General features: G+C 38.4%; 3 protein-coding genes across 3 annotated transcripts; 1 reads left to right on the top strand and 2 right to left on the bottom strand.

The window, feature by feature from the left end:
- The first annotated feature begins 8,505 nt into the window (after nt 1-8,505).
- On the top strand, nt 8,506-11,755 carry LOC137735584 (syntaxin-71-like). The gene is made up of 9 exons (XM_068475016.1): nt 8,506-8,734; nt 9,380-9,505; nt 9,973-10,138; nt 10,236-10,321; nt 10,650-10,718; nt 10,793-10,837; nt 11,011-11,073; nt 11,172-11,248; nt 11,460-11,755. Exons 1-9 carry the CDS (start codon nt 8,576-8,578, stop codon nt 11,470-11,472), a joined length of 804 nt encoding a protein of 267 aa, XP_068331117.1. The 5' UTR covers nt 8,506-8,575; the 3' UTR covers nt 11,473-11,755.
- A 2,913-nt stretch (nt 11,756-14,668) lies between these two features.
- LOC137733207 (uncharacterized) lies at nt 14,669-16,533 on the bottom strand. Its single transcript, XM_068472363.1, has 3 exons — nt 16,181-16,533; nt 15,766-15,827; nt 14,669-15,538 (listed from the first exon to the last, which is right to left on the bottom strand). The coding sequence occupies exons 1-3, from the start codon at nt 16,319-16,321 to the stop codon at nt 14,872-14,874; spliced, it is 870 nt and encodes a 289-aa protein (XP_068328464.1). The 5' UTR covers nt 16,322-16,533; the 3' UTR covers nt 14,669-14,871.
- Nucleotides 16,534-21,180: 4,647 nt separating this feature from the next.
- Nucleotides 21,181-22,175, bottom strand: LOC137734319 (uncharacterized). The gene is made up of 2 exons (XM_068473608.1): nt 21,432-22,175; nt 21,181-21,273 (listed from the first exon to the last, which is right to left on the bottom strand). The coding sequence occupies exons 1-2, from the start codon at nt 22,173-22,175 to the stop codon at nt 21,181-21,183; spliced, it is 837 nt and encodes a 278-aa protein (XP_068329709.1).
- Nucleotides 22,176-27,964: the final 5,789 nt, after the last annotated feature.

Here is a 27,964-nt window from a genome sequence, read left to right as displayed (position 1 = left end):
ATCGAGAAGGGTGGCCGGAGCACCATTGATTTTCGTCAACTTTCGTGGCCTCAAACCTCCACATCCCATGGTTAATCAAGGTGGTTCTTGGATGGATTTTGTAGAGGGGAATGAGAGCTTCAAGATGGTGGTGGTGGCATCGAAAAACTCCACCAGAGTTGGCCGGAATCGGCCTTGGAAAATGGGCACCCGCGGTGGGTGCGGGTGGACGAAAACCCACTTCCCTTTTTCTTTTTTCTTTTTTTTTTTTTTTTTTTCTTTTCTTTCTTCCAATTCTGATTGGGCTTTTCCCCACAAGGGGGGAATTTAATTTAAATAAACGCTAAACCTTGAATAACCAATTTCGAACGTCCGTAACTATACCGTTATAATCCGGACTCACAAACGGCTTTCGTCTATGCGTTCACATCCACGAGTATTACGAGAATATGTTAAAAGAATAAGTCATACGTCTCTCTAGACGATGGTCAATAGAAGTCAAAGTCCTTGCCTCTAGGGCAATTTCGTAAAATCATGCTTTTTAAATAAAATAAAAACGTAAAATTTGGAACGGGTTGTCACAACGAACTTGTAGTAAATCCATCATTTGCAAATTAGGTACACCATTTCCATAAGTATACCACCATGAAACCAAAAAAGAAAAAAGCACACAATTAATAAAAATATATATATAATTAAAAAAAAAATTTAAAAATTAAAAACTGCCTGGGAGCCGTCTAGCTCTAGACTGATTTTTCGAAATGATTTGCCCAAAATCGGGGCAGACCTTCACTGCCTAGTGCCTAGGTGGTGGCCTAGGCTAATTTTTAGAACATTGCTTTTAATAAAGATAATGTTAAATAAATCAAATTTTGTAAACCGCATAAAGTGGATGTTGATGATTGAATTATTACTTAAGTGTTGGTTAACGTGCTTATTTCATATTGGCCACACATCATTTAATTTACAAATTTAGTTTAAAATTTTGATTTCTCTAGCATTATCCTTTTGATAATCATTGTATTTATCCTATGATGCTTCTTTCATATCAAATAAAATATTTTTTCCAACAAAAAAAAAGGTCATATGTGCTCTACATATTGAAAAATTAAGTTTTTTTTTACGTAAAATTTTGCCTTAAGCCCTCGTTTTCCCTTCTTTCTTTATTTATATATCAAAATTCAGCTCATTCTATTTTTGAGGATGGTACTATCTACATATTACACACTCTTTTTCACTGTTCACACACACTCCGTGTTAATTTATGTCCATTGATCTTTTTTAATTCATTCGATACGATGATTGAAATTGAGAAGAGTGTGTGAAATGTTAAAAGAAGTGTGTGGATAACACCACTTATTTTTCAATCATATACAACAAACTATAGTTATCTCTCTATTATTGTTCTCTTATTTTATTTTATTTTTTTTTCTTCTACATGTAGAAGCACACCAGGCCACGCCCAAGCACACTGCCCTGAGGCGCAAGGCCTAGATAGGCCACCCTCTTCCTTCTCTTTCTCGGTCTAGCAGGCTAACGCAATAGGGCAAACCAGGGATGGCCCAAGAAGCCCAGCATGAGGCCAAACTCAGCAGCAAGAGAGAAAGCGCCCCGCGTCTTCACGAGTCGGTGCCCCTACAGCCCTTTTCACACTTGCCCCGCGCTAGGCCCAACGCTTAGAAAGGCTTAAGCCTCGTGGTTAGCCTAGCTTCGCACCTCAGCGCATTGTTTACCTTGGCCCGAGACGAGTCGAGCACCTGGCCCCCGTCAGCCAACCGCGACACACTAAGGCAGCTTATTGGGCTGTCCAACTTACGCAAGAGCCCCGTGGCTGCTGTCTCACCATCCTTAGCCCTCGCTGAGCCATTCCATCAAGCTTCGAGGGTCCAGAAAAATAAAGAAGAAAGAAAATTAAGTATTTCTTACCTTGGTGCGGTGCGAAGAAGAAAACCGACGACGACAATCAGCTCTTCGCAAGGGTAAGCAAAGAAGAAAACTAATGGAGAAGTTTTCAATATCCTCTAGCATTTTCCCTCTTTCTTGTTGGAGATAAAATTGTTCTCCAATTTTATTTAGTCCTCTGCTCAAGACAGGCTTAAATAAGTTTTGGTAGCAATTGCTTTTCCTTTTCTAAGAATACTCTATTTTTTTGTCAAACTGACAGATCTACATCAAATTGAGAAACAACTCTATGCAAACCTAAGCAGCTTGGGATTTCTACACCTACTACCATTTTCTGCTTGTAGCCCAGCAGGTGTGGGGCATTTATGGAGGAAAAAGTAATCCCAAAAATTTAGAAGACAACACGTGTACTTTTTCTGAAATAACAAGATTACCCTTATTAAATGGGCAGGGCTCTCAAATATTCCATTGCATAGCTCAACATCTCTAGAGGTCCAAGCAGCTGTCTACGACTGTTCAAGGCTCGCTTGCTCGTGGCATGGAAAAGTCAAATGCATTAAAGAAATGATTAATAACTAAATCCTATCTTTAATATATTCCCAATTGAAGGTCAATTCCATCAAGTAAGGAATCTTTATTACAATCAATCATGGATGCTTTCATCATTATCCCAATATATTATATCCTAATCAATATCTTGAAAATATTATTTCTTTATTCATCAAACAGTTGACACACCTTGGCCAATAAGATGCCGCCACGTGAAAAGCAAAACTCAAACCCTATGGCCAGCGACTCCAACTAAAAAAAAAAAAAAAAAAAAAAAAAAAAACTCTATCCCCACCAAATTTTGGTAAGCTATGCATAAAAGCCATAAACACTCACTATTTCGATAGATACTAACTCAGGCCTCAGAGATCCATTGGCCAAACCCCCATCACCTCATGAGCGCGTGAGGATTTGGTTTTTGAGTAAGGGTGTTAATTGTTTTGTAGATACAAATTCGTCAATATTCAAGATGACGGATTTTTGCTACCACAACTAATATAAAAGTAAAGAGTAATACTAGGTAGACTAACTTTTTAGACCACATTTGCAATCCATGTGATGTGTCACCAATATGAAATAAACACGTTAATAACACTTAAATAATAATCGAATCATCAACAACCATATCATATGGTTTATAAAATATGATTTAAATAGATGATTTCCCTAACATTATCCAAAAATAAAATAAATAATAATTAAAATAACAAATAAGTACAATCATGTGGGGGGACTTTTAGGTCGAGTTGGACTTGGGCTTTGATAGGTACCTTTTGCTTCCCTTGGTTCGTTTGAATACAATTCCCGGATTCCTCGAGAGGATTAGTGTGCCTTGGGAAGTATCTCTGTTATACTAATAACTCGAAGACATCATGATTAATCAAATAATGGCTTGCTTAAGTGAGGCATGATGTGGAAGTTAAAAGTTTACCAGTTTAGCATAAGAGAGAACTTTGCATGGTTGCATAGTGTTATGGGTTGGGTAATCTGGATTTCCTAGGGTTCTAAGCGAGCTGATATTAGCTGAGGGAGATCGAAGGAAGTTGGGAGGAACTCCTAAGATCGTAAGAACTTGGCTTTTAGGATTCAAGTTCGTTTGCACTTGGGGAGAGATTTCCATTGCTTTGTGCAATGCAATCTTGAATCTCTCCTCTCTCTATAACATTCTATCCCTCCCTGTATTGGGTTGAATCTTCATTTTTGTAGGTGAAGAGTTCTCTTTTGTAGGCTTTCTTAAGGCATCTCCTGTTATAGCTAAGTCTTCATCCTCCTTTTTCCTAGCACAAATGCAACGTTCTATTTTGGTGTAAGACTGTGGAGTGCCTTTGTTCTTGTGAAGACTATGTTGCGTGTTCTTCTTAGAGCGCCTCTAAGTCATCTTCCACATGCGTTAATTCTGGTAACGCATCTCCTGACTTTCATTCATCGTTCTCTTACGTGTGCTAGGAAGGAAAAGTCCACCTCTCTTTTCATTAAATGTAAGCTCTGTTGGGCCTTCACGTGAACTTAAGGCCTTAAGTCTGGTTCTTTTCTAATTGACTTGGCTAGCTTGATAAGGAAAAAGGAAAACTATGTTTGTTCGCTATCAAACTTACCTACATAGAAGTCAAGGATTGTGAGCTTAGTAAAGTCTTCCATAATCTTGACTCCCCTAAAACCTGATAAACTCTCATAACCGTCCACACCACCATTCACTTAGCAATTCTCGCCACGCAACTTGAGCTTATTTTATTGTGATAGTAGTTACTGTGATAAGTCATGGTGTGGTGAATATGCATGGATTTGCATGGACATGACGTGATTAATACAAGTGTCTGACATTGTGGCATGATTGTAAATATTTTTCTTTCTTGATTGAATACATTTACATGTGTTTAGGCTTGACTTGAGACTTTTATGATAGTTGAGCCTTGAAACTTAATTGAGTTTTCATATGATATTTTTAGGCCCCAACAAACACCAGAATATAATCAGCGTTCAAGTGTTGTACACAATACATCATACAAGTACACCTGTCAGAATCAGATATAGGAAATTCCAAACAAAATTCAAGAGAAAATAAACTAGCACAACATCTTGCTTTGTGGGCCTACGATTATTACATTATAATCTCTGCCATACAATAATTAAGGAATTAAAATACTCATAACACAAAACTTAATTGCCCTCCATCCATTCTGTCTTGCCTTATCTCTGCCTTTTCTTACGTTTCTTTTTCATTTCATTTCTTAAAGAATCAAAATGGTCAACGCAATTAGTTGGCCTTCATTTTTGCCATCCTTCGACTGAACCCAGAAAACCCATCTCTGCAACAAGAGTCTCTGATCAGTTGACAGCTCAGAGAGAGAGATAAGTGTGATCGATTTGATAACGAGGGTTGATGCAATATGCAAGAAATACGACAAGTACAACATAGATAAGCAAAAGGAGGTTAATAATATTTCTAGGGACGATGGTTTTGCTCGCCTATACGGGGCCGTTAAGGCCGACCTTGATGTTGCTCTCCAGGTCTTTCTCTCTCTATTATTATTTTTCTTTCCTTAGCAAACTAATCTTGTGTCTGGTTGGTTGGTTGATGAGAAATTAATTAGTTGAAGTAGAGAAAGGGAAAAATAAGAAAAAACCTATATAGAATTCTCAATTCCATGTTTTATGTGAAGGGTGCTAGGTAGGTTTTTGTGACAATAATATTTACAAGACTGGAGCACCGAGCCACCGCCATCTCCACTCCGGCGAACCACCTCAGCTCCCCACTTTCTTTTCTCGTAACTAGCTCTCCTTCTCGGCGAACTTGAGACCTCCACACCAATCACGAACTCTGGCGACCTACAGATTTCTCGACTAGGTAGGGACCAGTGGCGAAGCCAGGAATTAGTAGGGGGATGGGCAAATTTAAAAGAATGCAAAGTTCAAAAAAAGGGAAACAACCAAGTCCGTTTAGTAACATCGTCCATAATTTATCAATACAAACAAGTTACATTAAAAACCCTTTTTCAGTGAAGACATCACTGCCAACATCTCCCGTTTTCATTTGAAAATATAGCAATAACGGCAAAATGCAGCATCTCTTGCTATATTTTACTCCAACCATTCATATAAGTATCAAATCGACTATGTTGGCTTTCACTTAGAATGCAACGGAAAGCAACTGCAAGGTTGTTGTTGGTTGATTGAATGTTGCAGACTGCAGCCAATCTGGGCACACAGAAGGCAAAGAATTAGAAAGAGGGATTGTAAAACAAGGTTCTAAAATACACTAGCACTAATCGGGTGACGGGTTGGGATATTGTGTGTAGGCAGGGTCTAGGCAGATTAGACGGATTCAGGCAAATTTATAATCTAATATGTAAATTAATTAAATTTAAACATTTTTTTTAACAAAATTATATTTAAACATTAAATAAAACGTTATTTTTTTAAAAGGTGAGAGTTTTAGGTACAAAATATATGGTGTGATTTTAAAAGAAATAAAAAGTGATATTGGGTTAAGAGAGGGGAAAATTGATATTTAGGTTAAGAAAGAGAAAAATAAAAGGGTATAAAAAAGTAATAAACAGAAAATGGGGGACTATTTAAGAGAAATGCGCAGCAATTAAAAAGATGGTGGGACCATCCTAGATAAACCATGGAATTAAAATGGTTGTTGAGACCTCCTCTTCTTCCTCGGGCGCGACTAACTTTGCAAAAAAAAAACTTTCAGATTTTGGCTTCTTCATATAGCCCCGCCCAGACTTGAATAGCTCTGCCTAATCCCTCCCTCCTAGTCTTTCCTAATGTGCTTTTCGATTAGGAAGGGGCTTCACAACTTGCAGGTTTTCCGACGGGAGCAAAGGGGCGGACCGTCGCTCCTGGGCTTCACTTCCGGCGAGGGGAGGGACGACCGCGGATTCCATGTATGGACATCTGAGTCCTTATTACTCTTTGTTCCTTTTCACATCTTTGTAGGTAGTACATGTTCTTACAAACACGTGTGCACGTATGACGTGTAAATTGCATGTACGCACCTTTCCCAATAAGGGGCAAAATGGTAAATTTGCACTCTCATAGTCGCACATAGTTGGAAAAATCTTGTATTTTTATCACCATATTTTAACCAATTAGACTTTGCTTTTTGCGCTCACATCACTTCCTCCTCCTTAAGTACTCGAGAAAGTCTTTTATTAATTTGAGCCTCTAGGTGAACTTTCTCACTAAAATTATCTGAAGAGTTATCATTATAGTTTGAGGACATAAGTTCCTTCTGGATACCACCCAGCTGCTTTAAAATTTTTTATCTTTTTTCTTCCTGAATGGGCCAAACACCGTGCGATTCTAATGTTTAACAAGAAAATCAAAGGTACATAAACAACCCCTGAAGTGATCCAGAGGGGAAAGCCCCTCACTACAGTTCCACGCCCCCTTATCAAACTGTTTAAACTAAGGATGAAGGTTCCACTCTTCCCTATACTTTCTACCTCTCTTTCGCATGCACTCTTTCACTTCCTCATTCGAGTCTCTCTCTGACTCTCACACGTCACCCTCTCTCTCTTCCCTCTCTAGCTCTCCCGATTCTCCTTCTCTGTCTCTTCCTTTCTCTCTGTCTCACTTCTGTCATCCTCCCTCTTCATTCATCTCTCTCACTCACCTTCACTCCCCAGGAACACCACCACCACCTCGCCGTTGCGACGCCGACGAACCACCGTCACCACCACCTGGACGTCACGATCTCGAGCCCAGACCAGCTCTCACCCCTCTCGTCCTCCCTCTACCATCACCGGCACCGAGACCAGAGCACCGAGCCACCACCACCTCCACTCCGGCGAACCACCTCAGCTCCCCACTCTCTTTTCCCGTAACTAGCTCTCCTTCTCGGGGAACCCGAGACCTCCACACCCATCACGAACTCTGGCGACCCACGGATTTCCCGACAAGGTAGGGACCCCAGACTCTCAAATTACGTCATTATCATCATTTTGGGGATGTTCTTGAGATGTTTTAGTGTTATAATCGTATATGTTTCATGTACAGGAAATCGATAGACAAGTGCCCTGGCCCCTTGATGGATGAAATAGATGATAAGGTAACCCCTCTGCCTAAGTCATTTTCTTTCGTTCATCTATTAGAAAGCTCTAAACTTCATTATTTGGAAATCGTGAAATCTTTATTTTCCTGTTATGTTTTGATGTTGCTTGCATCAAGTGGCAAGTGGTTTAAATGCGATAATTGAGCTCTATTTCGACACCACTCCAGGTTGACAGGGCAAATGCTGACCTTAAAAACACTAATGTGAGACTCAAGGATACCATAGTCAAGGTAAATGCGTTGTGTGCATTTTTCGGCAAGGGAGATACAAACAGTAATGCCATACAGGACCTGGTTTGGATTGTCGAAACATATGAACCGAAACTGTTACATTGATATCACCTCCTCACACCCTTATCAACGTTCTGCTATAGCCGAGGTCTAGCCGGAACTTTTGGATCGCTATCCCCCTCCTGATTCTGATTTTAGGAATCGCCGCCTTTTTGTACAGGTAAGTTTGATCTCTTTGCTACCTGCATTAACGTCTGACAAATATTTTGTTCCACTGATGCCGTCTTCTTGTGCTACCCTTTTAGTAGAATTTAATTGATTTTTCAAATTTATATAAGGCTCAATGGATCATGAATAATGTAATCTTCAAATGTTTAAGCCAGCCTTCTGTGGTTTTAATGTTTGAAACTTAATTGGGTTTGCATATGATATTTTTAGGCCCCATCAAACGCCAGAATGCAATCAGTGTCCGAGTGCTGTACAAAATACAACATACAAGTACACCTGTCAGAATCTGACATAGGAAATTCCAAACAAACATCAAGAGAAAATAAACTAGCACAACATCCTGCCTTGTGGGCCTACGATTATTACATTATAATCTCCGCCCTACAATAATTAAGGAATTAAAATACTGTTAACACAAAACTTAATTGCCCATTCTCTGTCTTTCCTTATCTGTCTTTTCTTACGTTTCTTTTTCATTTCATTACTTAAAGAATCAAAACAGTCAACGTAATTAGTTGGCCTTCATTTTTTCCGTCCTCCGACTGAACCAGAAAACCCACCACTGCAACAAGAGTCTCTGATCAGTTGACAACTCAGAGAGAGAGAGAGAGGGAGAGAGAGAGAGATGAGTGTGATCGATTTGATAACGAGGGTTGATGCAATATGCAAGAAATACGACAAGTACGACATAGATAAGCAAAAGGAGCTTAATAATATTTCTGGGGACGATGGTTTTGCTCGCCTATACGGGGCCGTTGAGGCCGACCTCGATGCTGCTCTCCAGGTCTCTCTCTCTCTATTATTATTTTTCTTTCCTTAACAAACTAAGCTTGTGTCTGGTTGGTTGGTTGATGAGAAATTAATTAGTTGAAGTAGAGGAAGGGAAAAAATCAGAAAAAACCTATATAGAATTCTCAATTCCATGTTTCATGTGAAGGGTGCTAGGTAGGTCTTTGTGACAATAATATTTATGAGATAATTTATGCACATCCTTTCTCATTAACGTGTATTCCTGATTATTTTTCTCTGTTGCTTCTCCTTTGTTTTATTCGATCTGTTAAGGTCAAAAATAAAGATATATGCGTAGAAAAAAAATTGCGTGGAATCATTTTCCTATTTTCTTCAAAACAAAAACGATTTTGTTGTGTTTTAGTTTTTGTTAGCCTTTTAGTCCATATGATTTCTGAGAAACCAAAGTGATGTCAAAAGGAAGGGAAAGGATAGAATATGAAGCCAAATAAACATAAAGCCAAAAGAAATTATGGTAATAGTATGAGATTATTCTGCGAACCAAAGTTTGGTGAAATAGAGAAATAAAAAATTAAAGCTTTAATCTTTTTCTATTCTCTCATTTTTATCGGTGTTTACCGAACTGTGCTTATGTCCTGATGAATTATGAATTGTCTGTTTTAATTGTTGGTATTTGTAGAAATCGGAGATGGTATCAATGGAGAGGAACAGGGCTACTGCTGTTGCTATGAATGCTGAGATTCGACGAACCAAGGCTCGTTTGCTTGAAGAGCTCCCCAAATTGCGAAGACTTGCTCCTAAAAAGGTTTAATCCTTGAATGTTCATATAATTAAGTTATGCCATATTCAACATTTTTCTTGGTTTCCAAGAAATGTCACAACTTGCTTCAAGTTTTCAATCGAATATACTTACTTTGATTTGGATTTAGTGAATAATGATTTCTATGCATCAATCAATCCACAAGAGTAAATTGATTATTTGGTTAGAAATTTAGGATACTATACCGAATCAGTACTAAAATATTATACTTGTAATATGGCGGTTGCATTTTGTGTTTGATGATAATATTGTCTATTGAAAGATATTATTGGCACACCAACACTCCTCGTAGCGCAATTTCTTCCTTATGTTATATAGAAGGGAGGGGTGCATAATGACATTTGTGATGTACTAATAACAATTCCCTATATATATTTTATTTTCTGATACTATTCTGTGCTGTCTTTGTGTATAACTAATTATTATGAAATACAATCATTAACCATGCATAGGTCAAAGGGCTTTCGAAAGAAGACCTTGAGGCTCGAAGCGAGTTAGTATTTGTACTAAAAGAGAGGATAGAAGGAATACCAGATGGATCAACAACTGCAGCTAAACAAACTGGTGGTTGGACAGATTCAGCTCCGTACGCTGGAATCAAAATTGACTCGAATTCAGGTAATCATGCAACCAGCATAAGGTTGTGACCAAAGTTTCCATGGTTAAGAGAACTAAAATCACTTTTAACTTTTCTTAATGCCTTAAATTATGTCAGATAGGAGATATGATAATGAGTACTTTCAACAAACTGAGGAGTCGGATCGCTTTAGGCAGGAGTATGAAATGCGAAGAATGAAACAGGCACGTATTCGTATAGCATGTTCTATCCAAAGTAGTGCTTCTAATTTATTGTACTTTCTCTGTAACGAGAGATGTGGTAGAGATTTCTAATTACTCTGTGATTAGAATTACTGATCTTGTTTGTGAAATTGAAGTTCTCATTTTGATTCACATTAGATACATGCTTAAAATGCTTTACTTGCGAGACTGGAATCTGCCTCTTGTAAATTCTTTTGTTGCACCATTTAGTTAAATAATTCTCTTTGCAATACGGCTTGAAGATTGCTTGACATAGTAAGTGCTGAAAGCCTGAAATCTTACATCGAATATTAATTTGACTTTGACTCAGGATCAAGGTCTAGATGTTATAGCAGAAGGATTGGACACATTGAAAAATATGGCCAGCGACATGAATGAGGTTTGTTCATACCATTAACAATTCACATATTTTTTGCACGGTGACTGTTATAATTGTATATGTTTTATGTACAGGAAATAGATAGACAAGTGCCCTTGATGGATGAAATAGATGATAAGGTAACCCCTCTGCCTTCAAAGTCATTTTCTTTCGTTCATCTATTAGAAAACTCTGAACTTCATGATTTGGAAGTCGTGAAGTCTTTATTTTCCTGTTACGTTTTGATGTTGATTGCATCAAGTGGCAAGTGGTTTAAATGCGATAATTGAGCTCTATTTCGACGCCACTCCAGGTTGACAGGGCAAATGCTGACCTTAAAAACACTAATGTGAGACTCAAGGATACCATAGTCAAGGTAAATGCATTGGGTGCGTTTTTTTTAAATTAGACGTATGAACCGAAACTGTTACATTGATATCGCCTCCTCACACCCTTATCAACGTTCTGCTATAGCTGAGGTCTAGCCGGAACTTTTGCATCGATATCACCCTCCTGATTCTGGTTTTAGGAATCGCCGCCTATTTGTACAAGTAAGTTTGATCTCTTTGCTACCTGCATTAACAGTAATGGTCTGACAAATATTTTGTTCCACTGGTGTCGTCTTCTTGTGCAACCCTTTTAGCAGAATTTAATTGATTTTTCTAATTTATACAAGGCACAATTTATCATTAATAATGTAATCTTCAAATGTTTAAGCCAGCGTTCTTTGGTTTTAATGTTTGTGCTTTTGATCTGCTGCAGTGTCTTGAAGTGAAATTAGTGATCCAGCAACTACTTCTCCGAGTTCTCTACTTCGTTTATGGTTGTGTATCTCAGTATCTGCACTCTATTCTCATTGATGATGGACAATATATAAACGTGTGGTTTGAGGTTTCTCTGTGTATGTATTGTCTGCTAGCAGACAGGGATGTCCGTGTCCAAATTTATTGGATCAAACTTTTTAAAAGCAAATAGTTATTGCATGAAGATCCAAAATATTTGACCGACATTTTTTTAGCAAATGTTTATGTGGAAATACCACATATTTATTTTGATTATAATGGAAGATAATTGAACTTTTGACCTAGCATATTCCTACATACCGGCCCTCATTACATGAGCTACCTCTAGCAGCTTAGGAAATCACAACCTTTGCAAACATTGCAAGGAATGCCACTTAGATACAAGCATACAATATTTACTTGAGAAATTTATGTATACACTATACACCAGGACCAATAAGAGGAAAACAACTTATATGGAACGGGTATACAATCACGTGACGTCTTAATTAGTAGTACAATGTTATGTGTTGAAAATTTTACAAATGTCACTTTTTATTAGAACAGGACGTTGTGATGACAATGAACTTGTTTCGTATTAGTCATTCTCCAACAAGGAAGCTGACAAAATCGAACAAGAAAGCGAACTAATGAGATAGGATAAGAAATGAGTCGAAAAAAGAAACACACTCACACTAGTCAAGGAAAACTGGAGACATCAATTGGGCTAGCATTACCATCTCTCTCTAAATATAAATTTGTTATGCAAAATTATCATGGTTAATTTTTTAATTTTTTTATTATTTTCTTTTATGGTAGATAACACTAAAATAAGCGGAAATTAAAAAACTATGATGAAAATTTAACAATTCTATAGCATGTTTTGTCATTTGGAGTTTTTTCTAATACCATGTAAGAGCATCAGCTTTGAAGGTGAAAACCAAGGTCACGACCAAGCGTCTCGTAGGACCGCCAGGAGAGTCGCCAGCATTAGACCCCAGAACATATTGAACGATCCGATTGCTCTCATGAGCAGGAGTCTACAGACTACAGGTCCGCTCAACCAGGTACACCCATTCTTAACAAAACTCTGCATATAAAGAATTTTCAGTAGCCTGTCTATAGAGGATAGCACATGAGAAGGAAGGAATAGTTAATATAGTTCCTAGAAGAGTTTGAGGCAACCACTCGGTGATACGGATGCTCGAAACGGGGACTGCTAAACTAAACTGGGGGTGGGGGGGGGGGGGGGGGGGGGACAAGAGGTTGTGAGGGGGACAAGCCCCCCAATCTGTTGAAAAGGAATCCTCACCAGATTCTTTCTTCCTAATTCATCAAATCAGAAAATTTGTGCCGTTATTTTTTATCCAACAGTTACAAACAAGAGTTCAGTTCAAAAATTATAATAACTTCAACCGTTGAATTAAACTTCGACGACACAGATTTTTTGATTTGGTAGATTAGAAAGATGCTAATCTGTTGGCTTTTTAAAGGCAACTGTGGACCGATTAGCGTCATATCAACGAATGACCGGTTGCTAAGGGAGACTGTTGGCCTACCCATGGAGAATTGAGCCCTTGAAATGCTGTAAATCAATTTTAGAAATATTTTTATAAAAATAAATAAAAAAACATTAAGGTAAACAAAAATAATGACATGGTTGCATCCTTAGGCACGTTTTTTTTGTTTCCTGAATTTATGAGGATACGATTGGAATATAATAAAAAGACAAAGGGGAAATGAGATCAACATATTTGTGGGTGTATTCTAGCTGCTCAATTTTGAGATCTTCACAAAAAATAACATAAAAATAAAGACATTAGAAGGATAGGATTTTGGCGAATCCAATTGATGATGACTTGTTGCCAGATAATCAGGTATGATATTGTTATACAGTGAATATGATCGCACAGGTAAACATGATTACACGCACATAATCAACAATTATAACTGACATATTGACAACATCAAACACCAAACTGTCCTAAAATAATAATTTAAATGCAACATTCTTTTTTTACATTTTTAAAGAGTGCATTTTATAAAGCTTGAAACATGCATCTTGGTTATAATTAATTTTACGACATTTCCTCGTTAAAGAAAAATGATAAATTCTTATAGAGAAAGAAGCATGTTTGTCAAAACTTCTTACTAGTTCTTAGAAATTTAGTTGCAAAATTGGTGACATTTACCAGACAATTGTGTAAGTTATTAGACGGCAAATATGACTGCACCATTCTACATTATTCATATAATTATCCAAAATCATAATTCAAAATATAATTAATTATTATTTTTTTTTTTTTTGTATGGGGCGACTATATATTCCGAGTTCAAAGAACTTCCCTTGACAAAAGACTTAATTACAACAAGAGGTAACACTCCATCAACAAAATGGTACTACGAAACTCCGCAGATTACCATCACCACATTATATAGAATGCTGGATCCTCTTTGTGAAGATCTTGGAGATCATCAAATCGTGTCCGTTCATCGTACATCATACGACCAAAAATTATTTTTAATACTTTTATTTAAAATTAAACATGAACAGTACCTGACAAAAATTGATCACACAATGTACGATAAATAGACACAATTTGAGAATTCCCGAAATTCTTACAAAGAGAATTCGAAAAGAATCATCATTCCATTATATATATGAAGTTGAAAAACTCTTTGAATTCTAGGCTTGTTAAATAATTTCACGTTTGTATTCCACTAGCTAGGTTGGACCACGTTTTCTTATTTTGGTAAATGTTGTAGTACCATTTGCCATCCCAATTATAGTAATGCATGCGCAGCTGCACAAAATAACTACAATGTTACGTCCGTCTATTAAATTAGGGATTAGTTTACTTCGACGCTAAATATCCATTAGCGAAAGAGACCCACTATTAACCTGAAATTTGTTGAGCTGGGATTTTTCTTAGATTAAAAAAAATAATTTACGTGAATTCATGGCACTCTTCAACTGAATGGGCCCCGCTCTCCATTACCCTTCCACGTGTCGCACACAAGTTGTGGGCCCCAATAAAGTCTCTGTTGCATGGATCTCTGATTTTTTTAATTTTTCGATCGAGTATCTCCCATTCAGCCACGTCACTTCACGCCGGACCTATAACTCTACTCTAAGGCACACATTAGAGAAACGAATAATAACACTACTGTTAAATTACGAAACCACCCTTGCATTTTTTAACATGGACTCACACTGTCTGTTCGGTACACCGGACAAACACTCTAACACAACCCCCTCTCACTTCTGTCATGTTCCGCAGAGGCATACTATCCTCACCCGCGAGAAAACACAACAATCAGTGAAACGAAATTACTTCCTAAAGCTTCTTAACCCTAGCACCCTTCTCCTCCAAAAAATTCCTTGAGCTGCCTCACATCAGGGACTTGAGCGATCTCTCCTTCACCGGCTTCCTCATCCGCTTCCTGCTGCTAACGCCGCTGCCATTGAGCTCATCGTCGTCATCCTCGTCATCATAATCGAATTCCCCATTTGCAATTGGAGACGAGGGTGACCGATGAGCGCTCTCATGAGGAGGAGGAGGAAAGCTAGTCGTAGTAGCAATTTCACCCTCGGCCTTGGTCTCTTCCTTTTCTTTGTCGCCGCCTCTCTTCCGACTCCGCCAAGGGCCAAATCCCGAATAGTAATAGAACTCGTAGGGGTTAGGGGCGGATTCCTTCTTCACCTTCTTCCGGCGGCCGCCGCCTCCATTTTCCAGCTGTACCACCCCGCTCACCGCGGCGGCAGCCTTCTTCGAAGATATGTTGTGATTATTTCCATTATCCCTACAGTATCCATTGCCGTTGGCCTTGACAATGCAGTCCGATCGAAGTAGGGACAGGTGATGGTTGCAGAAGGACTCCCCTTGCTTGGCTTTTTTCTTACAATGCCACCCACGGCCGTCATTCCGTTGGCAGCACATGCTCCCCGTCCTCTCGTCGCCCACCTTCCAATTGTTCTCAATGTTGATACTCTCCGCCGCGGGCCCTTCATTCATTTCCAAGGGTTTCTCGTCCGCGCCATCCCTCAACGACGCGACGCTGCGTTTCGTAACATCGTAACACAGCAACATTTCAAGGAGGGCCGCGAGAATTTAAAAATAATGATATAAAGAGGGGGAGAGCGATAACAAAAAGAAAAAAGAAAAAGAAAAAGAAAAAAACGAAAGGAAACAGAAAAACCCTAATGCTTGAAATAATAATAATATCGAACGAAATCGGAGAAAAACGAATCGAATCGATGAGAAGGAGAGCAAAGCGTAGCTTACCTCTCGACGGCTCCGATTGAATCACCGAAGCTCCCACCGTACAAGCTCTCTTCGACCTCCCACTACACACAAACAGCAACCCGAAACAACCAAATTAAACCCACCAAAAAACCGCATTTCCCCTCGAAATATCATAAAAGGAAGGAAACCCATTTCCCTAATCGAGTAATAGAAGCTAAATACAGGAAGAAAACAGGAAATTTTAGGGTTTATTACGAACCCTAATGTTAGGGGAAAAACCCAGAAAACCCACACAATAATGAGAACCCTAGCTCCAGAAATGCAGGTAGAGAAACAGAAATTAATTCCCATGAGCTCATGGGCTCAAGAGGGTCCACGCAGATCTGCCCCAGAAATTTTGAAAAATGAAAATGGATAAAATTATCGAGCTCGAATACACACAGATTTCACTGACCTGGTCCGACTCCGGTCCCAAAGGAATAACATCCCAGGGGTTCCGGTTGATCTGGCACACATGCGGTAGAAGCTCCTCGGCTTCTGGAGCGTGCGAGGTGAACAGAAGGGGAGAGACCTTGGCGTTCTTCCTGATCCGCATTTCTTCCTCGACAGAAAAAATAAAAAAGCTCAGATAAATTAAACAAAGATCGTATCTGGGAGGGAAAGATAGATGAAGAGAAACTCAGAAGTGAGTGTTTGGCTGCCGGGAAATTTTTTTCTCTCACTTTCTCGAGGGTTTTCTCGAACTGTGGAGGCTATCGGGGGTGAGAGGGGTTTTCTTTGTTTGCGCAGATCTCACAGTACTCGATATAATCAGGGTTTTGTTATTAACTTTTCTGTTGCCTTCTCGGCCCCTCGTATTTTATATAAATTCGATTTATTGTCGAGTTTGACCATTTTACCCCTATACTGCGATGCTATTTACGGGGCGAGAGGTGGGTTGGTACTGCGCCTGAAAGGAAAGACAGCCGCTATTACACGTCACGACAGTTTGTCCTAACAGAAAATTTAAAAAAAGAGATGAAGATAATGAAAAAACTGTCTCCTCTGCAGACGCCCTCACAGTAAATTAAAGTGGGTCAGCAGTGATTAGAAAGTCAAGGGTTGTTTGGTCATTCAATTAGTACCCGTTACTTTTTCTCCTCCTATTAACAATATTTTTTTGTTATAATTGATTTATTTGATAGAATGATGAAAAATAAATTAAGGTGCGTCAAAGTTAAAAACAAATATCTGAAGATCAGCTCCATTAAAAATCAAGGTTATCGTTTTCCCTTGCAAAATGTTCCATTACCATTGTTTTTTATCGATTGCATTAGCATTATTGATGGTTATCTAGAATTTATATTCAATTTGTTAAAAAAAAAAATGAATTGATATTTGATAAGCGTATTTTAGTAATATGGTACTATTTTTTTTTTAACAAACTTATCTATACTGGGCAGAAGATGTGCTTAACTCTGTAATGGACTAAAGTATCCTTATGGAATATTTGAAATTGATATTTGATAAGGGTATTTTGGTAATATGGTACTATTTAAAAAATGAAAACTAATGAAAATAATTTGAAAACTTTGAGTTTTAATCATAAGGACAAAATAAATGGTAAAATGAATAATACCAGGTTTGACTTTTTAGTGTAAAAATATGGTTTTTCGTTAAAATGAACAGTACTGCAGACTTTTCGTTAAAACTCCCATTTAAAAAACTTTTTTTTTATCGGTAAAAGGAAAACACCTAACGTCTTTGCTCGTAGCAAGACTGTGGGGTACCAGGATTGACTTTTTAATGTAAAAATATGATTTTTCGTTAAAATGAACAGTACTGTAGACTTTTCGTTAAAACTCCTATTTAAAAAACAATTTTTTTTATCGGTAAAAGGAAAACACCTAACGTCTTTGCTCGTAGCAGGACTGTGGGGGAGGTGGCGCGCCGGTCTCCCGCGGTGAAATATTGGCGAGCCGCAGTCGGGTAGAGCAAGTGGCGAGCACGATTGGCCTACGGCCTCATGATAAGTGTTGGATGAGCGTACGTGTGCGATAGGCGTTTGAGATCGAGTCAACAGAACGAAGGGCCCAGATGTAATCAAATTATAAAACTGATGAGGTGGCGCGGAATCGGATACCAGGATTGGGTTTTTATTTAACTGTAGTTTCTAGTATGGTGAAAAAAACCTATTCGATTGGTAGGTATTATGACCGTCCAGAAGTGGGCAGAGAGGGGTAAAAGTGTAAAACTGTAAGGGGTAGGAGCGATGGCATCCAAATGGCCAAACCCATGATATTTGATCTCCCTTTTTTGAACAAACCCATGATATATGTAATTCTGCAAACCCTACAATTTGAAAGTGTCTTACCCAACCTTTTTAGCCAAAAAAATATTTATATAATTCACCATTTTGATATTTAAAATTAATAAAAGTGATCATTGAATTTGTCATTCATCAATTATTTTAATCATTTTTAAAAAAATTATGTTAAATAATGACGAAATGACAAAAATATCTTTAAATTTAATAAAAGTGGACCAGAATGATTTGACAAAAATTGAAGATATTTTTGTCATTTTATCTTTATTTAATGAAATTTTTTTAAAGAATGACCAAAATGATTGATGATGGAAAAACTTAAGGACCATTTCTATTGATTTTAAATTTCAAAAATCAAAATGAGAAGTTATATAAATCTCCAGGATCGTTTTGGCTAAAAAGCCCTGAACTTATTATATTTATTCATGTTTAATTTTGGCCATTCAATTTAGCTTTGTTGTTCTACGGTTCTTCAAATGTGTTATGTGTCCTACTTGCAAGATATTTTAGACTATTTAACACTTGTTTTTATCTTTAAAAGTCATAATCGAATTGATGTGAGAATGATGAGGACTAAGGTGATGTGCGTCTTGGGGAAATAGGACTATAGAACTTAAAATCTAATTAACGGACCAAATGAAACACATGTATAAGTTTGAGGATTGCTGACATTATAAAAGAATTGGGATCGAAAATTCACTATATCATTTGTACATATTAGCAGCTGTTAATTAGTTAATTCGTATATTTACTATAGCTCGCATTTATCACTCACCTTTTTATATAGATAAAAATATGGCTAATACTTGAGTATTCATTAGTGAGAACTCAAGTTGCTCGTCATCCTATTTGAACCACTAAACATAGAACACTTGTCAAATGCAATCCTCCTCCAAACTCCTACTATCTTTCTAACCAAACGCATAATTTCTACTGTTTTACTAGTATTCAAACATCCATCTTCTCTATTACCAAGAACACAATTACCATACCTCCACCAGTTACCTTCCTCTCCTTTCTCCTGAAGCCATGGCAGCTCCACCCCTTCAAATTTCACCGAACCCATGACATGTTAGATTCATCTTGCTAACCTTATGAAGGAAATTTCACCCGGTTGTATAGTGTATTTATAGAAAACATCACACGACCAACGGTAGAGTTCTGTGTTGTAGATGACGAAAGTCTAGTAGTTGAAAGAATCACTAGTTTATCTAGCTGTGAGTTCAAATACTATCTAGGATATTCAAGTTATTCAAATACTCGATCGCCGTGATATTCAAGTTAGTCTGTGTTGTATCTAGCAATGCTTTTATCTAGTTTTGTTGTAGATTAATAAGGTGTTTCGCTAACCAATGTGAAAAAGGAAATAAAAGTTATGAGAATGAGAGAATTCATATATGAAAAAATGATAGAAATGATAAGGTTTAAAGGTTTGAAAGAAGCCCAATCCATTAGCAATTTTAGACTGGGCCATGACCCAACAAATCAAATCTAATTTGGGCTACAACCAACAAATCAAACTAAATTATTGTCAGACCGATAGATTCCAAGTCGATTGATAATATTAAAAACAAAAGGTATATTACCATCTATTCTCTTCAATAATATGATTATGTTTTTAAGTCCAATAATAATACTAAAAGTGTGGATGCAAATTTTCGCTTTCTCCTTCTTTGACAAAATTGCATCTACAAAACAATCAACACCTTTGGTCAAGGCCAAGAGTCTCACGCGCCCACGACAAATTTGGGGGGGGGGGGGCTTTGGCCGAAGAACCTCCGATACCAAAGTTAGAAATTAGAGAGAAAAGTGTTTGGAGAGTTTTTGAGAGTTTTGCAAGAATGTGTCACCTAGCTTTTTAGAGAGAGTGGCCGGCCTTTGGGTGTTTTTTGAGGTGTAATAGGTGAGTTATTTGGCAATTAATGGATTAATTAGGTAATAAATCCATTAATTGGCCAATTAACTCAATTTATATGGAATGTTTTGAAGGTTATGGAGTAAATACCTTGTAGGGAATAAAAGATGAGGATGGATGAAATAATTTTGAATTTGTTACCTATTTTGGGCACTTTTGGCTTGGTTAAGGGATGCTTGCCCGTTACTCGCGCGTAGGAAACTTGGTGTGCCTCGAGGGTAATTCTGTCCTTTTAAACCAAAAATCCATGTGTCGCCTCTTGATTATTTTTGTCTCCACAAATGCCCCCACACCTGTTGGGCTGGTCATAGGAAAGGGTAGTAGGTGTAGAGATCTTGCTCTAGGAAACTTAGGACTGCTTCCTATTTTGATGTAGATTCCCTCTTTAATATGAAATTAGATCCTTCTAGGAAAGGGAAATAAATTCCTCTCAAAGTTTATTTAAGTCCACCTTAAGTGGGTTGTTAAATCAACTTTGGAGAGTGATTTATTCTACCCTACAAGAGAGAGAAACCTTAGAGGATATTTGTTCCCCCTCCTTTAGCAATCTTTTACATCTTGCCCGTGCAAAAGATTTATTTCTTGCTTCGTCTCCGCGCCGCATCGATATAATAAATTTATTTTTCCTTGTCTTCTTCTTGGATAGTGTTGTCACGGTGCAGCCATCGGGGTGGTGCGGCACGTCGGGTGGTAGGGGCCAAGAGTCGGCTTGGCATGAGCCAAGGAGGTGGTGTGGCAAGGGCCATTGCTTATGCTGCTCGACTTGATTGAAGCTAAGGATTGGCTCTGCATGGGCTGAGGAAATGGCATGGCATGGGTTACGGTTTGGGCTGCCCGTCGGAAATGAGGAAATTGCTTGAGTTTGATTTTTTAGCTACCGTAGATGGAGCAGTCAAAAATGGAACTGCCAAGATCAGAGCTGCTGAAGATGAAGTGTTGGATTAGCGAATTGTTGAGTGCAAAAAGTGGCTGCTGCCCCCTGACCATTTTGCTTCCTACTTCAAGCATTTGATCTTTTGAGCCATGTGGCTTTCTCGCACTAGAGAGCTTACCCAGATGGGTGTCGGGGAATTAGTTTACCCTCTCGCACTGGAAAGCAAACCCATATGGGTGTCGGGGAATTGGTTTACCCTCTTGCACTGGAGAGCAATTAGTTTATCCTCTCGTATTGGAGAGCAGACCCATATAGGTGTCGGGGAATTGGTTTACCCTCTCGCACTAGAGAGCAATTAGTTTATCCTCTTGTACTGGAGAGCAAACCCAAAAAGGATTTTGAGCAGTTGTTGTAGACAGCAGTCGAGCCAAGCTTATGAATAACTTTTTGAATCTTTATTAAGAATAAAGAAATAAATCAACTGTGCTGGAAAGTAGAAACTGCATAACAAACTGGATAATTCTCGGTTTGTGAGACCTTGTTCGTCGAGCTGCTTGTGGCTTCAAACTTATTTGGAAAAAACCTAACAGGGTTAAGGGGGTGATGGAAACCTCCCTTGCTTGTGTAGGCTGTTTTGTTGACCTGTTAAGATATTCGTTGCATCGGCCCTCATTTGTCAGCTTCTTAAGATACTGCTTCCATTTCAAGCAACCGTTGGTAATGTGGCCTGGTCTTTGATGGAATGCGTAATACTTTGTATGATCCAACCTGGTAAGATCGCCTTTCATGGGTGGAGGCAGTTCGAACCAAGGTTCGTTTTTGAGCTTACGGAGAATTTGGTTGATTGTAACTGTGAACTTAGTGAATGTTTTGGCTGTTGAGTCTTCACTAGTTGGGGAACATTCCATGTGCATATTTTCCAACTCGTTTTCGTTAGACTGCTTGGCCTCATCCCATAGTGCATGATTTTTTGCCAAAGTATACGAAGCTGCCAGGGTCAATTCTTCTCCCATGATCAGTTTTCTAAATAAAGGGTGTTTGGTGGGAAGCCCATTTCTGAATGTTGCCGTTGCTATGTCCACATTGTAGCCAACAATCTTAACCTTCTCCGCTTTGAACCTTTTGACATAATCGCGAATTGTCTCCCAAGGGTCTGTTATGATGCTGAAGAGATGGTCGAATGTCCTCTTGATTGAGCGGTTAGACGAATACTCCTTAGTGAAAACAAAGGAAAGTTCATTGAAACTCCGGATCGACTGCGGCGGTAGAGTGTGAAACCAGTCTTGCGCTTCACCTTGTAAAGTTATGGCAAACATTTTGCACATAAGCGCATCGTTGTTCCTGTAGAGGATCATGGTACTGCAATGCTTCAGATGTCCATTTGGATCTTAGTCTCCCTTGTACGGAGTGAAGTGATGCATAGTGAACCTGTGAGGTGTATCTGTCCACTCGATCCCATTCGTGGATGGTGACATGCTTATGTTGGTCATGTCTCGTTGAAGCGCATCGTTAGCAGCCTCATCATGTTGGAAATTGCACAATCGTTCAGTTATGAGCCTTTCAACTTTTACTTAAATTTGCCTTTGTTGGGGGCAGTGGAACTTTTGGCTGCCCCCAGTCATGACATGTGGGCTTAGGCCACCCTTCCTTATGCTTGACTTGTCTATGTCGCTGCTGCAATGCATGTGGCACATTCCTGGCAAGCAAACGAGCTGTTCGCAGGTTGCTGATTGAACTTGAGTTGGATTGAGTGACTGCTTCTCTCCGTCTGCCATGCTGCCTACTCCGATGTGAGGTGAAGAATGCTCCTTACGAGCCTAGTTGTGAATGAACACTTAGCCTGGAAGTTTTTCCATGTTGATAACCGGAGTGAAGCCTCAACCATGAACGTATGCTCGTCCGTGAGCTTGATCAAGAATGCACGCTCCTCCGCACGCTACGATGAGAGTATACTCTATTCCAAGGACCCAAGTGGGAGCGTAAATTACCATAACGCTCAGATCGTGGCAGGTTGAAGGGCTGCTTGCCGGGATGCTGCTGGAAAGGTTCGTCTGCCCTTGTCCTACTTCGGGATTCCTCGTCCTGGGCACGTTGCATCTTAGTGCGTTGCAAGAGCTGATTCACCAAGGTTGTTTGTTGTGCAAGGGCACTTGTCAACTTGATGACTTGTCGAGACAAGTGTTGTTCACCATTTGCATTGGAAAAGTCTAGAAGGAATGTACCTCCTTAAGCAGTGGAAGGGTGGTAGACTCTGGGCGCGAGATTTGAGTTGGGAAATGTTAAATCTGTGGAGAAATGTGGTAAAAATACCCCCGGTTTAATTGTAGATCCTGAAACTTAAAACCGGGATGGTTGAGCTAATCTTGGGCCGATTTGGGCTGCTTGGAAAGCCACGAGACCAGGCTGGGCAGTGGGAGCAGGCTGGGCCATGGGAGCAAGCTGAGCCGCGAGGGCAGGCTGTGCCACGGGAGCAGGCTGGGGCGCGAGGGTAGGCTGGGCTGCTAGAGCAGGCTGCTCAGCGGGTGATGCTCGTGAATGTGAGGCTTAGGCTTGACTTGGCAACGCATTGGGCTCGCGTTGGGCATAGAGTGACATGGCTCGGGCTGTGGTAGTGGAGCCATGGACCTCGCCGTGGGTGATTGACGTGGTGGGCACCGAGGTGGTTGCCATGGTGGAGCCTTGTGGTGGTGGTGCCGTTCCCCTAAGATCACATTTAGTCTCGTGGATCGCCACGGTCCTACTTCTTGAATATTGGAATTTTCACTTGTGGAATTTTCTAAATTTCTAGCCATTGTATTTCTCTTTTACGTTTTATCAAAGAATCTTTGCAAATAAAAAATTCTAATAATACGTACGAAAAATACAAGTGGACTAGAAAATATAGAAAATAGAAAGAAAAAAAACTTTTTTGTGTGATAGTCTTCTACGAGTGTGAATCTCAACTCTCAATGAAAGCACCAATTTGTGGATGCAAATTTTCGCCTTCTCCTTCTTTGACAAAATTGCACCTACAAAACAATCAACACCTTTGGTCAAGGCCAAGAGCCTCATGCGCCCACGATGAATGGGGGGGGGGGGGGGCTTTGGTCGAAGAAACTCTGATGCCAAAGTTAGAATTTAGAGAGAAAAGTGTTTGGAGAGTTTTTGGGTGTGTCACCTAGCTTTTTAGAGAAAATGAGATCCAATTTATAGAGCATGGCCAACCCTTTTTGGGAGAGAGAGTGGCCGGCTTTTGGGTGTTTTTTGGGGTGTAATGGGTGAGTTATTTGGCAATTAATGGATTAATTAGGTAATAAATCCATTAATTGGCCAATTAACTCAATTTATATGGAATGTTTTGAAGGTTATGGAGTAAATACCTTGTAGGGAATATAAGATGAGGATGGATAAAATAATTTTGAATTTATTACCTATTTTGGGCACTTTTGGCTTGGTGTGCCTTGAGAGTAATTTTGTCCTTTTAACCCAAAAATCCACGTGTCGTTTTTTGATCATTTTTTGTTCCATAAAAAGCATACAAAACTTCCTCAAAGTTACAACATAATGTGGCAAAGGACATAAAAAATAATCTTAAAAAGATATTGTTATTGACACTTCTTAAAAATCATATCATACTTTGCAATTGAAGTCCAAATTTTCAATGGACTTATATATTAACTAGCCTTCATGCTCACGTGTGTGCATAAGACATTTTTTGAATCAGGGCATGCTACGCACAACTTACACATTTTAAATGTATTTATATGCATAAATTGACAAAAGGAAAGTCAAATATTTGAAGTAAATGAATAATCTTAGATCATGCTAGAAGAAACCCCTCATAAACCAATTAAAGCAGCTGAATCCACATAATAAAATCGGTCTCTATTGAATTTATATTAAGAATAAAGAAAATAATATTTAATAAACAACTTATTGAATTACATTATTGCTAGCCCATTGTGAGGCTAAGCCCATTGTGAGGCTAAGCCCATTGTGAGGCTAAGCCCACCCCTTCTCCCTTAGTGTAAATAATATCGTTTGTTAAAAAAAAAAAAAACAATGATTTGACAACTAATTTAATCACATTATTATCTGCGTGCGAAAGACCTTTTTTATAATTAGCATTACAAGCCTCTTAAGATGTTTTAAACGTGTTTAAAAATAAAAGAAAATAATATTTAATGAACAACTGATTGAATCACATTATTGCTAGCCTATTGTGAGGTACTAATTATTTAAAAAAAAACTGTAAAAAAAATTTAATTATTAAAAAAACACTGTTAAAATGACAAAAATACCCCTACCACATTTGATGCATTATTTTGAATTGTTTTTAAAGTTTTTTTTTGTTTCAGAAGCATTTTTATTTAATTATTTTTAGTGAAGCTTGTGACACCAAAAAAAAAAAAAATACCGTTCATTGGGCCCTTAGCTTTATACATAAAAGATATATAAAGATAAGGAGTTAAAGTATTTTCTTCAGTCTCTCGGAGTGGTGCCCTAGCTACCACTAGTTGCTGATTTCAATGGCTCCTCCTGACCTCATGCGGCACTAGATTCTCGAGTGGAAGCATGCAATTTCATTTGTACTATATATTTTGCATATAAACTTGGGTTTTATGGTCAAATTACCTAAAATGAAAAGCCACGCATTCCATAAATAAGGCTTTTTTTTTTTTTTTTTTTTTTAAGAAAAACATTTTTTGCATGGTGGTTTACCATTACACTCTCGTCTCCACCCATACCAAGGTTCTAAAAGACGCTAGGCGCTAGTTAGACGACAGGATGGGGCCTAGGGCCTAGCGTTTAGACGGACTAGACGGATTTAAGTAAATATATTGTATTTCGTGTAAATAAGTTATACTTAAAATATATATAATTTCATCATAAACTAGAAAATAGAATGACATATAGATTATAAAGTATTGAAACATAATGAAAACATGGGGAGCAAACGGATAATGTGTGTTTATTTAAGTGTTCAATAAGTCTCTTATAATTTATTGGAAATAATAAAATGCAAAATGATAGTTATCTATTTTCTATTTAAGTGAGTCGCAACCTAGGCAGGTGTTTAGGCGAGGTGCCTCAACAGGTCTAGCGCCCTTTCTTAATTTTCAAACGCTTAGACATTAATCTGGGCAATGGGCGGCGCTAGGCGGGAATTTTTAGAACAGTGGCCCATACCATATGCCTGTATCTCATCATATTACAACACTCTTTGCGCCCTTTGGAACGACATGCTTAGATTTCACCACAAACCTTATGCTTGTTCGCGTTTTTGTGTTCATCTCGATTATCAGCTTAATTTTCCTTCTCTGAAACACGTTCGGATCCTGCAAAAATGGTGATGTAAAAGCAGGTGAAGAAATTGCATCTCCTGAAGGATTGTAGAAATCTATGGCATACCGATTTGATGAGCACGGTGACAGCCGTTTGTCCATGTAAGTAGGGATCGGCACAGTGACTGCCGATTATCCATTTTTCTTTCTGTTTGGTTACCGAGAATGTGAGGGAAAAAACATAAGGAAGACGGAGGATAAGCATAGAGTTTAACGCAACAAAGTTCTTTTTCAAGGCCAGGGATGTCCAACTAGAGGTTGCTGATAAGTAGTTGCTTGATTGCTAAGAAAATGACATGGGAAAATCACAAAAACAGAACAATGGTGTTTCTATAGTAGGAGGAAGAAACATAAAATTGTTATTTCCTCTCAAAGTAATGGAAAATTTTCTATGCATAAATATTCAAACTTTAATTGAATTTAATCTTCTCCTCTGTTTTTGTTTTTTATGCAGATTGTTGCTGTGCATGTTTTTGGTAAGCATGTTTATCTATTTGTATTAATTACATTTATTTGGACTTTTTTTATACATTTAATCTCAATTATGTGCATTCTGCAATCTAAGTATTCAATCTGCTAACTTTCCTTGGTTTTTAAATCTAACTTGTGTCGTTGTGTTTGTTACGTGATCATAGTTTTATTTATAACTGACATGTCGAGGTTAAGCAAATAAATACATGCATTAACTTCTAGATAATATAATCCTGATCGTCTAATTAACAATGACTAATTAAGGTCAAATGTTGAATAAATGCTATTTCTGCAATCTTCTCTGTTACAGGTACAAATGTTGTGCCGGATATATGCCATGCAGTGGAAGATTTGGAGAAAAACACTGCCCCGCATTTTGTCTTTTCACTGAGGGATGTAATTATTTACGCACATTTTATCCATCACGTGGAAGAATTGGTCCATTAGGTATGTAACTTGGAAGAATTGGTCCATGAGGTATGTAACATTGTGCCGGATATATGCCATGCATTGGAAGAATTGGTCCTTTTCTTGACTACTTACAGTTTTCGGGTTGATCGGTTTTCTAACATTGTGTACATATTTTGTTGTGTTTAGGTTGGCTGCTGTTTTGCATGTTCAGTTTCCTCAACACACTTTCTAATACAAGATGAACTCACTATTCAAACAACCCCATGTGATAATTGCATGATTGTAATCTCTCTCTCTCTCTCTCTCTCTCTCTCTCTCTCTCTCTCTCTCTGTGTCTCTGAGAGACACACATCGTTGAGAGCAAACATGGAATGTGTTCGCAGCCACATGATATCTCAGTACAATACAATGTAATACTATATAAAGAGAGACTTATATATGATTTTGTATTATTAGAGATGTTACAATAACGGTGAACTCTTCTCTATGTCTTGAGATGTAAACCCTTTTCACTCCAACACGTCCTTGTTTAATTTGCAGGGCCTTATGGTCATTCTCAGCCAACTTGTATGCATATGTTATGGTCATTCTCAGCCAACTTGCATGCATATGCTTCCTAATTGCTTGCATAACTGGAAATGAAGAACTCGGTGAAATTTCCAATGTACTGACCGCTATAGCTGACGTAGTCTTTGAGCTCGTAATCCCTTCATTTTTCACCCTCACATGTAAAACTAGCGTTGTAAGATGTATCATAGGATTGTAACAAGTACCTTAAATTTTTTACATTAATTTTTTTTATATGTAGTTGAATATATGATTTATGTTGTAGGCCTAATTTACTGAACTGTATTTGGGACTAGAGAGGGAGAGGGCCGGCGGCAAGAGAGAGAGAGAGTTGAGAGAGATGTACTTCTAAGGTATGTGTTGTATCACCT

The sequence above is a fragment of the Pyrus communis genome, chromosome 5 (genome assembly GCF_963583255.1).
Source record: "Pyrus communis chromosome 5, drPyrComm1.1, whole genome shotgun sequence".
Classification (NCBI taxonomy): Eukaryota; Viridiplantae; Streptophyta; class Magnoliopsida; order Rosales; family Rosaceae; genus Pyrus; species Pyrus communis.
The sequence above is the reverse complement of the archived record's forward strand: the minus strand, read 5'-3'. Positions and strand labels throughout refer to the sequence as shown.